General features: G+C 47.6%; 1 protein-coding gene across 2 annotated transcripts in view; it reads right to left on the reverse strand.

The window, feature by feature from the left end:
• Positions 1–11,949, reverse strand: part of Slc13a4 (solute carrier family 13 member 4) — a 40,454-nt gene that overhangs the window by 27,134 nt on the left and 1,371 nt on the right. Inside the window, exon 2 of one of the 2 annotated variants that reach the window (XM_031381534.1) lies at positions 7,604–7,732. In XM_031381534.1, coding sequence (XP_031237394.1) covers positions 7,604–7,732 — 129 coding nt within the window. The remainder of the gene's footprint in view (positions 1–7,603; positions 7,733–11,949) is intronic. The other variant, XM_031381535.1, reaches the window with a different exon arrangement.

An 11,949-nucleotide genomic window follows, 5' to 3' on the forward strand; every position in this document is an offset into this window, starting at 1 on the left:
GGCTGGCCTCCAACTCAGAAATCCGCCTGCCTCTGCCTCCCAAGTGCTGGGATTAAAGGCGTGTGCCATCACCACCCGGCTGGTGCTACACTCTTGACCTTGGAGTGAATAAGTATTTGGAGGTTGCGTTTTGGAAGAGATGGGTCCCCTTGACAAGATGCCATCACAGAGGGGTATAGTGAGGAGCCTAGGTTCTGGAGATTGGCATGTAGCTGTTATCCTTGCCCCATTCCCACCTGTCTCACCCAGGAGCTGCAGGCTCCAGGGCTAGCTAATGGATTCCATATTGGTCACTCTGGCCTATGAAATAGCAACAGCAGAGATACATAACTCACTAAATAATAGTTATGGCCTCAGTGGCCTTGAGTGAGAGAGAACAGCTGGGCCCTGAGACAGGATCAGCAAGAAGTACCTATCAAAGAAGGAAAAGAACTCAAAGCCAGGGTGTGGGGAGTGAGGCTAGGGCTCTGGTAGGATAGCACAAGCAAATGAAGGAAACAAGAAAATGTCAGGAGGGACAGGCCAGACCTGGAAGAGATCCCCCCAGGTTCCCTCAGCAAGAGGGAATTCTCTGAAAGAGCTATCAACCTTGGGGACTACAGAATGCCTGTTGACTAGCCTTTTGTTAGGGAATTGCAGATGAGACTTTAGTTAGCTTGGAATATTACTTACCCTGGACACAGATCTACTGGTTACTACCTGGACACAGCCACCTCTTTACCTGCAGTTTTACTTTCCTGTGGTTTTAGTGACCCAAGGCTAAGAGTGGTTGAAAAAAAATATTAAATGGAAAATTCCAGAAAGAAACAATCCCTAAATTTTAAATCGTACCCTTCTAGAAGAGTATGAACTCTCCTGCCTCCTATTTGGCACATGGGTTATCCCCATGTATCTACTCTGTATAGGCTATTCTCCTACCAGCCATATAATAGCTATATTAGTCATTAGAATCACTGGTGTATTGTAGCACCCCTGTTCACATGACTCATAGTTAATGGCAATCTTAAGGCAAGGAGTGGAGTGAGATAAAGGTGGCGTCAGACTTGAGCTCCAGAAGGACACAGGAACTCTGGATCTCTGTGACAAAACTGCAGGGCACCAAGTGACATACTTTATCTAGCATTTGATGCTCCATGTTTCTAGGCAACCCCAGGGAGACTTGGGACATAGTCCCTATGTATAATGTGTAAGTGTGTGTGTGGGAAGAGGACTATGAAGTATCACTTTAATTAATTTTTAACTTTTTTCTTTTACTGGGAGGAAGGAGATTGTGACTGTGTTCCAAGAAGTCTGAGAATGGAAATCCAGATATAACTTCATCTTGCTGTTTTTATCACAAAGAATGTGGGCTTTAACCTCTCTTGGGGCAAGCCTCCTGAGGGGGTGGACAGATGGCCAACTCCTTGTTCCTGCCAGTTAGCTGGCTCCGTGATAGGCACTTTCACACTGAGAACAGCACGAGGACCTCACAGTGCCCATGGGAGGGTGGGGTAGGTACTTCAAATTTGGCAGGTTTTACAATGTGGGCAAAATTCTCACTGAGTCCAAAGCTTGCTATTTTTATTTTCACCAGGTTGGCTGGCCATCGAGTTCCCCAAACCCACCTTTCTCTTACCTCCAGTACGAGGGTTCCTGACACCTGCAGCCACACCTCATAGGTGCTGGAGATCTGAATTCAAATCCCCTTGCCTCCCCAGAAAGTTCTCTAACTCACTAAGCCCCAGTGTACATTTTATGGTGGACTGCATTCATAGTTATTTTAGGGTGCATAAGGTCTGATGCCACAGGACTCATCTGCGTTAGACCCAGAACTGGATGCCTGACTCAGCTCTCCATTAACACTGATTCCTGTCAAAGCCAGGGACAGTACACACCCTGGCTAATGTCTAAGGAAGACACCACGGGCAGCCATGTCTGCCCCTCTCTCTGCCATTCCCCACAGGGTGTGACATCATTACACTGAGAATGCCCTGCAGGGGCTCCAGCTCCTTCTCATCACCCGATCTTCCTTCCTGGGAACACACTTTTGCCACAAATTCTAGGGACAGTCACGGGAAGGAAGGAATCAGAGATCAGTCCAAGCAATGAGTACGCTAGGCTCCCATTCCCTATCTGAGTAGGCCTTGCTCTTTCTCCTGTTCTGTATACTGAGTGTCTTAAGGTTGGGTTTAAAGAAAAGGTACTGAGTCAGGTCTAGTGTCACACATCTGTAATACCAACTGAGGCAGGAGGATTAAAAGTTTGAGGCCAGCCTGGGCTACATAGTAAGTTCCCTAGCCAGTTAACAAATAAATGAAGAACTACAGAAAGAAAAAAAAAGAAAGAAAGAAAGGAGAGAAAAGGTATTGTTGCTTATAAAAATATTGGGGGGTGGTGCTAGAGAGATGGTTCAGTGGTAAAGAGCATTTGCTGCTTTTCTGGAGAACGTGAGTTTAGTTTCTAGCACCCACATCAGGTGGCTCACAACTGCCCATAACTCTAGCTCCAGGGGATCTGACAAAACTCTGGCTTCAAGGGCATCTGCATGCACATAGACTCACCAGCCATATGCACATACACACATACATAAAAAAATTAAAGAAAAAAAATGTAAAACTCTTCCTTAGCAGGAAGACCTAGGTGGATATCCAGGGGACTTCAAAGCTGGTCCTAGCTTCTGTGTGGCTGGAGATCTTGACCTTAGTCTCCAGCTTCTGATCTGGGACTGTGTGAAGTGCTCAGAGTAGGGAGGCTGAGGCAGAGGCTGGGCTCCTAGGCCAGGCATGAAGTTTGGTCTGGTGTTGGCTCAGAGAAAGTTGTTCCTTCCACAGAAACATGAAGTTAGCCTCAAGGGCTACAGAGTCTACACAGCTTTCCATCAAGTCTGGACATGAAGTCCAGCTGAGGCTGATGGGCAGGCTGAGTTTATGGCAGATGTTCCACCTGCTTTGCATCCCACACACCTGATCTGCAGCCCGCATCCCTGAAGGGCCTGCATGCTGGGGAAGAGTCAGCCTCCAAGAGGAACAGAGGCTTTTCTGGCCTTGAGAGTGGGGCGGGGAATGCCTCCAGGGTTGAACAAACAGAGATAGCCAGGGTTTGTACAATAGGCAGGCGTCCAGAGGGTCAGAAAGACTGGGAGCTAGCAGGACTGCTAGTCTGATGACATCAGACTCCAGCAGGACAGCGTTGCTATCCCAGTCGGGGTCGCCTCCTGTCTCTCTTGTCCTGGCAGGACCTCGAATCTGAGTGAGGCTTGCCCCAGTGGCTTGCCGTGCAGGAACACTGGCACACTGATGGGAGAGGATGGTGACAGAGGGGGGCTGTGTACAGCCAGAACATGCAAATACTATCAGAAGTAATTTCTGTGCCTGGGCTTCCCCGTAGTAAGGGTGAGAGGACTTTTAAAACAAATCTAAGGTCAGTAAGAATCACAGTGGAGTCCAAACAAACAGAATGAAATGCAAACACCAGCAGAGGGAGGTGTTACTGGGTGCACATGGGACAATTGTAGGAGGTATGGGGAGAATGTTTGCAATGCCGCTCTGTAATTTCAGCTCTCTGGTGGCAGAGAAAGGATGATCGTTGAGGGCAGCTTAGGCTAGACACAAAGACCTAGTCAAAAATTAAATGGCAGAATCCTAAAGTCAAGGAGACGTTAGTGTCTGATCATCTGCCAAGGCACGAAGTCCATCTCTAGTCTAGTGTCCCTGATGTGGTCATTTGGCTCGAACCTTCTGGAACAGAAATATGAGGACTGTGCTCAGCAGTCAGTTCCTGAGGTTCCCTTACACTTGGTACTTATGGTGGGGAGCTCCTTCTAGCCCCCGTCACTGGTTAGTTTAGATTGAGCCCGCCACACTAGGCACTGAAGCCAGAAAACATGTCTCCCTAAATCGTTCTCCATTCCTCATGCTTTTCAGGATCCAGATCTCTGATGTTCTGGCCAACTCACCTCTGGAAGAGCTCCCTATGCACACTGAGGTGCTGTCCCCATCATTTATTAACTAAATTGAAGTTTTTGGTACAGATGGCCCAGGGACCAAGAGTTCAGGTTTTAGAATTACATCCCCCTAGACACAAGCCCTGGCTCTATGGCTTACTAGCTGGGCAACCTTGGGTAAGTTACTTAACCTTTCTGAGCTGCAGTTTGCTCCTCTATAAAACAAGGGTGGAAAACTGTGGCTTTTAGATTAAAGAACACAGTACCGGGAGATGATGTTCCATGGAGCCTGGCATAAAGCGAACAGGTGGGGAAAGAAGCCCCTTTTCCCAGCTCTGTGGCCTGAACCTCTCATCTTATTTTCTGCTCCTGGGCTGAGATTTATGCCACCAGCTGCCCTGGTCCTCAGGTTACTGGGCTCACACCACTCACACTCAGTGTCCCCCTGGGATTCCTGCAGCAGAAACTGGTCATGAAAGTTTTAGCAGCATGTGGAGGCAATTCCTTATAACAAAGCCATCTCTTTCTGTGTCTGTATCTACAGCTATAGCTCTCCTATCCTCCTATTGGACTGGTTCTGGTTTTCTCCAGCGCTCTGACTCCTATAAACAGCTTCAGGCCGAGGGGAACTCAGGAGGGCCAGAAATGCGACTTGAGTGGGCAGAAATGGCGTATTTACTTTGATCACCCTGTGGGTACTGTACCATGCTGAATGGAAGATAGACCTCAGAATCCCAAGTGAATGGTATGAAGGACAAAAGCTGCAGGCTCAGGCCCTGACCGACCCCATTCACAGGCTTTCATGGAGACCAGGCTTTTTCTATCCCCAAGGAGCAACAGCAACTGAGAACCGAGGCCCGAGCCGAGGGCTCTGGGACACACACAGACCCCTGCCCCCGAGACACTGCAAGTCCTAGAGAATGTGTGTCTACAGAAGGGCTACATCTGTTATATACCACTTAGAAAATGGCATATACCATCTTGATGAAAATCTCAAGATAGCTCAGAGGGAAGGGAACTACTCTTCGGTGAAGACTTCAGAAACATTTTACCAGAGTATAATTGAGTCACAGGGCTTTAAAGGGGGAGGGACAGAAGGGACAAGTCTCCACAAGGGGAGGGTGGAGCAGGAGCAGGGTTAGGAACAGCATGTGTGGGTGACTTGGAGGCTCCTGGGGAGAAATACCTCGCTTTTCCCTGTGAGCCACGATGCTGGTGTAAGGGCGTACCTAGAGAGGACGGAATGGATGATTCTGCTGCAGTTAGCTGGCCCACAAGGCTGTCGTCGCCTAGGTCCTCTATCCTGTTGGCATTTTCCTTTAATCTGAGCTAAGGTCAGCTGAACATACCATATTTGGATTAAGCTGTTCCTTATACCCCAATTGCTAAATAGACCTGTCAGACCACCTAAAGGCATGGGTGGATTAATATTTCCACCTCAAATGATAAAACAGGTCTTCCCACCCTCCCAGAAACAGCAATACCTAATCACACACACACACGAGAAGGCTATTTCTTTCAAGTTAAAAAACCCCATTCCCAAACCATTGCCTCCAAAGAGTCTCCCTCTTAGGTTGGCCTTCTGTCGATGCAAAGGGGTGGACCTTGGATAGCTGTTGCCCAACTTCTTTCCCCTTTCCCTCACCCCATGAAGTTCTGGTTCCACAATTTTAGAAAGAAACATGTAGAACAAGTTTGTACACTTTTCCTGAGAAAAGTTGTCTTTAAGGTTGATCGCTCTTTTAGACACAGACAAGAACTCCATCTCTCTTCTCACTCATAAAAGAAGGGGGGAGGGAGTCTGAGCAGCTAGCTGCCTCACTGACTGGATTTTGTATGTGCCCTCTTCTTCTATCCATGTTACATACGTATCTGTAAGGACACAAACTTGTTTCACAGCTTCCGTGGGCTATGATCACTATTAGACCCCTCATAGAAAAAGGAAAAAAAAAAAAAACCTAAGGCAAACTAACAAAAACGGGTCAGTCAATTTTATCTCATAGGAAGAGAAGTTGTTCTACTGGTGACCAAATACAGCCATCAAGGGAACTTTCAAGAATGCTCTGTTGTCAGAGAGCATGCATGGGATGGGGCTAGGCCAACTGGGCCTCCATGGGGCCTACAGTGGAAGCAGCGGGGCTGTCTCTGACTACATTGCCTGCCTTTGGATCCTTTCCGCCTAACTGGGCTCCTTGTCTAGAAGAAGATGAGCCTAGTGTAACTTGCTATGCCAGGGCTGGTTGATATGCCAAGGCTCTGTTCCTGAGAAGAAGGGGAGAAAGGGTAGATGGAGGGGAGGGAAGATTGGAGGGAGGGCCTGGGAGGAGAGGAAGAACGGGAAGCTGCAATCAGAATGATGAATAAATAAATAATTAATACTAAAAAAAGAACCAGCAGAATAAATGACTAATTGGAAAAAAAAATAAAGAGTGTTCTGTTGTTCAAGGTTTAGGCCAGCTTCACTCTTCCTCATAGCACAGAGAGAGATGCCCACAATTCCTAGCAATTGATAACACCATCGCAGGCCTATATATGTTAGGAACTTTCTTTGTCTGGTAGAGCGAATACGAGAACAGGCTTTGCAGTGTCATAGGTACAGCCTGCCATTTTCTACTGTACGATTGGGCTACATTTAATTCTCTAAGCCTTTCCTCCCGTGGAGATTGGAGCCATTGATACCCATTTCCTAGAAATCTTGAGAGTTTTCTGTATTAAATAATGGGCGAGCGTGGCACTTCTAATGTGGTGCCAGTTCTTAGGACTCAGTCACCTGCTCCCTGCTCGCCTCCTGTGCATCTTCCCTGCCCACTTCAGTATTCCTCATCAGATATCCTAGGAGAAGATCAGCGCCCTCATAGAGCCGGATGATAAGGAAGAGGCTCACCATTCACCTCCTCCCGCCCTGCAGGGTTTTGTTGTTGGTGGTGGTGTTTGTTGGTTTGTATGTAGGCTTTGTCATGATATTTGGTCACAACCCAGGGTTGTCACCAGCAGTTTCAGTCTGAGCTTTGCCGAATGCTATAAAGTGAACAGAGAGGGCCGGCTGTGGGCAAAGAGATCATGCAGTGATCTGGAGTTGGAGAGGAAGAATCAGGAATGGGTGGTTTTGCCTTAGAGGGGGAGGAAATCCCTGTCAACAATTGGGTACCTCCTTCATGTGAGCTCAATTATAGGAGGGAAGCCCAGCAGACGGGAGCCCTGCTTCCTGCCTGTGTGGGTGCAGTTGGAAGGACATACACCGAAACAGACCAACTGTTGTCTCCTATAGGTAGGTACAAATCAGAAAGCCATAGAGGCATATGCCTTTAATCCAGCACTTGGGAAGCAGAACCAGGTGGAGCTCTATGAATTCAGGGCCAAACTACTGAGTTCTAGGCAAGCTAGGGCTCTATAACGAGACCCTGTCTTAAAAGCAAAAACAAAACTTCAAATATAAGGAGCAATTGTCTGTGTTTAGTCAGGGAAGGAAGGCTTCCTGGAAGTGGCAAGTTTTGAGCAGTTTTAAGGAGCTGAAGGTAAAGGCAGAAGGGGAAGAGTTCAGGGTCTGGAGCAGCAGATACAAAGCCTAGCGCTCAGGAGTCTTTCCTCCCGGCCCCGTGCTTATGAATTCTCCTGTCCTCTGAGGCCTCCTTCACCGGTCCAGCAGACCTGAGCACAGGGTTGGGTCATGAAGGGTCTAACCTCACTGGATCGGAGGACGCCGAAGAACGGGTAGAGGAAGGCAGGCACGAGGGCTGCAGCTCCGAGAGGCACCGCCTCAGACACCCAGTACACAGCGGTCACAAGCAACACGTAAGCACACGCAGCCTCCTGGAAGGGGAGGAAAGAGGAGCTTAGTCATGGGGACACTCGTGCCCTGAAAACTCCAAATGAGACGCAGGGAGGGCCAAGGCAATAGATACTGAGACCTCACAGGGATGCTATTGATAAGAGTCCCGAGAAAGGCTACGCTGACATTGGCCAATCAGGATAGCCGGCATCCTCTGTGGGTGAAAGGATGGCTGCTCACTGGATGGCTCCGGGTTGGGTATGTGGTTGGATGACGTATTCAGGTGGACCCTGGGCTTTGATAGAGTCCAGCTCTGATGATTCTGAAAGCAGTACAGTGTAGAGAGTCATGGTTGGTTTTGAACATAGCATTTGGGGTCAGGTTCACAAACTATAAAGCTGGAGTTGAAATCTTTGTGCAGTGCATATTTGAGTCAAGTTGTTGAGATCCTGGAGGTTCCTGGGGGTAGTGGAAAATAGATCAGTGTGTGTATGGTTGGTTCACATACGGGGTCTGGGGGCAATCATCCTAAACTTCAACCCAGGCCTGCAACGTGTGAAGACTTTGGGGCATCTTGTATATATACCTACTGAAAGGAAGTGGTTTGGTAAGAAGTAAAGGTTTAAAAATAACACACAAGGTGGGCTCCATACTGTGTTCTCATAGCCTCTGGGGTGGGCTTCTTTCTCAGGATTCCTCTAGGGAGACCAGCATGGCCTCCAACCCATCCTTTCTCCGGCATCATTGGATTTACATTCTGATGTTAGCATTTAAAATTTCCATTGAAATATAAGCAGGCTTCACCGTCTTAAAGTAAGACCAGTTTAATTCTCTTGCTTCAAAATATTAATTCAATACATTTAATTCAGTAGGTATTTTTGTTTTGTTTTCGTTTTTGAGGGACAGGGTCTTGCTATGTTACCAGGCTGATCTCTCACTTGGGTTCAGGGGATCCTCTAGAGTCAACCTCTGGAGTAGCTAGGACTCGAGACTTGCACCACCACCACATCTGGCTTAGATGTTAATTCAGAGAGTTGTTAGGCAAGAACTGTTGGCTGTTTTCCCTTTCCATTCTCAGCCTGAGCATATACCATGTACTAGCAGTGAGTGGTGGTAGTCTTCCTGGGGCTGAGGGTCTGGTGTAGACTGTAGGGGGATATTCAGAAGTCCCCAGTCAGAGAGGCTCATTTTAGAGGAGGGAGAACAGACTTATCACTTCTCAGCCTTGGCTCTAAGGACACTTGGGATGGGCTCACTCTTTGTTCTTGGGCCTTCCTGTGTGGTGCCCTGTGTCTACAAGCATCGTTTGCCTCTTCCTACCTAGCTGTCAGTAGTGCCCACTTCCCCCAGTTATGACAGTCCCCAAAAGGTGCTCACCGTCCTTGGAGATCATGCCCGTGGCCTGTTGCCACAGAAACATCTTTCTTCCAAGGGGATAGAATTCCATCCATCTGTGTGAGATGGGAGGGTGGGAAATCTGGAAAATTTACCAGTATTCTCCTCAACTCATCAAAACCCATGCTGTGCAACCAAAGAGTGCAGAGGGTAAATAAAAACATCCTCATCAAAACCCCCACCCTTCTTGGCCTAAGCTTCCGGCAACGTCAATTGTATGGATGGTGCCAGGAGTGGTCTTGAGGAAGCCTGGGCGGCTTACTCTTGGGGGAGGTCACTCTCTGAGATCTTAATAATTGTCACATTCCAAGGTGCAGAGAGGACAGTTCCACAGAGAACCCAAGCCGGCTGTTACTCTGTTAATGTTTACACAGGGAACAGGTTTGGCCCAGCTCCGTTCAGCTTGCCCATCAAGGAGCATGACGGACCTTGCTCCGATCCTGGACCCGTGAGGGGCAGCAGGAGATTTTAGCTGGTTTTGCTGGAAGGGACCTTGCTCCCTCCGGATAGTCGTGGATTATGGGAGGTTGGCTTTAGGAAATGGGAAGTGAGTTCACTGTTGACTGTTGCTCCCACTGAGATTTCCTCTAGGGTCAAAGGGTCAGATGAGATGAGACTTTGGAATTGCTGATAACATAATAGAATTGATACGTTTTGGGAAAGGATGCAGTTTAGAGAAATGGCCTCCTCATGTGCCTTGTCCTTGGAAGCCATGCCTGTGGTCCGATGCCACAGAAACCTCCTTTTCCAATGGAAATAGAATTCCATCCATCTGAGTGAGATGGGAAAGTGGGGAAATCTGGAAATTTCCCACTGGAAATAAAGTTCCGTTTTTCCCTTTTGTGGTAAAGAGACAGGAGGAAGGGTTTTAATTCCAGGTTAGAATAAAATGGCAGAATGTGGTCTGTCCCTCACTGGGATGCCCTATCCTGGTTACTTTACAAGGCCCTAATTTAAGTGATAAGGGGGGGGGATAGATTATCTTTCTGCTATTCACCATTTAACTTGAATTGGTAAGAGTTAGCTAGGCAGAGATAATCTTTTCAGCTGTAAATACCGTAAGGATAAGTTAATAGAACACCTGTCTCCTGCAGTATTAAGAACAGGGTAAACAGCTATTGGTTTTTCTAGATTTCTGTAGAAGGATGAAAGATGTCTTTAGAGCATCTTTTCTTTGTCCACAGAATCCATACTACCTCTTTCTACCACTTCCTGGTCCTCTCTACCTCCAGGTGACTGTGGGTTCAGATGCCCCGGGACTTTATAGAGTTCCTTGCTCTGTCTGCTGCCCCCGTATCCGACTAGACTCTGGCAGGCTGATAAATTTATGCTAGTGAACAGGTCTCCCCTCCCCGTGTGCGTTGCTCTGGACACCCGGGTCCCACATAAGCCCCAGTTCAGGGATGTCTTTTATGGAAAGCATTTATTTCTTTTTGCTTCTGCTTCAAATTTGAACTGAAAACTGGGCATGGGAGGGGGAGTGTGAGTTTGAGGCCAGCCTGGGCTACATGGCAAGATACTGTCAACAGAACAAAACCAAAACTCAACAAAGAAAACAAAACCATCAAATGAACAATAAAAGCGGAAAGTGTTCAAAGTAGCATTTCCCTAAAAAGATTGTTTCTACCTTAACTCTAACTTCAGTTCCCTTTCCAGGAGGATTATCCTTCACCAACTCAGGGAAATCTCAGCCAAACCTTATTAGAAGGGATTTGAAGTCTGTTCATCTGCTGTCACAAGTGACTGAGGGGGCACTTTGAAGAATCTCCTTCGGAAGGTCCGGGTGCACCCTCCACTAGAGGCGCTGAAATGTCCAGAGGAGTGTCCATTTTGATGTTCTTTGCTGGGGATCAAGTCTAGAGCCTTTTGTATGCTAAGCAAGTGCTATCCCACCCAGCCCCAAGTTCCAGGCCTCTCCTCTTCTTCTGGAACATCATGGAGCCTACACTTCAAAGAATCAGGCAAGGAAAGAGGGAAAGCCATTTTGACACCTCCTAAAATATGGCTGCGAACTGTCACTTCGAAGAATCAGCAAACCGCAACCTAAGGGTTCCTCCCAGATAACGCAGCTGCTGCTTGCCATAGGCAAGACTAAGCAAGCCCACCTAGGAACTCTAAGGATCTTAGTATCAGGATCTCAAAGTCGAATGCAAGGGGTGGAAGATAGGCAAGAGACACCAGCAGCGTTATGTACCTAGTTTGTGCCTCCTGTGGGCACTAAAGTTAAGGTCCGCAAAGATGAAGGCTGTTGGTGGGGGATGGGGAGGCAGGGCTTGCTAACACTGCTCTAGAGAAGAGGGTAATGTATCTCTCATGGGAATTTTCTTAAACTAAGCTGGCATGGAGTGAAGAACACCATGAGAAGATGATTCAAAACATCGGGTCTACTTAGACAAAGCAGAAAATCAACTGTTCTACAGCCCAGAGAGAAAAAAAGGTCACTGGCAATCCCTGTCTGCTAATTCCAGACCAGAGTGAGTTGGTGCCTCCATGGCAGGCTGGACTATTTATTTGCTAAAGATTTAAGTCAGCTTGTATTTAACGAGACCACGATAATCCACTGTTTAACTTTTTAAACTTAATCTTGGTTACCCAGTTCCCCAGGGAACCGTGTGGGAGATATTCTTGTAGTCAACCGTCTTAGCTTATTTTCCCCCCTAAATTCTCAAGGACCATGTCAGCTGGAGGAGTAGCTCTACATCCCCAGACAGGTGAGGAGAGAGGGGAAGGGAGGGAGACCAGGAAGGTCCAGGAAGCCGACTGAATGCAAACGAAGCTACAGCTGCTTTGTTCCCAACCTCCTGCTTTAAAATTAGGCCATGGTCTAGAGTTATGGGGCTTGCATTTGCTGCATTAGGTCTGT

This window comes from Mastomys coucha, unplaced genomic scaffold, assembly GCF_008632895.1.
Source record: "Mastomys coucha isolate ucsf_1 unplaced genomic scaffold, UCSF_Mcou_1 pScaffold20, whole genome shotgun sequence".
Taxonomy (NCBI): Eukaryota; Metazoa; Chordata; class Mammalia; order Rodentia; family Muridae; genus Mastomys; species Mastomys coucha.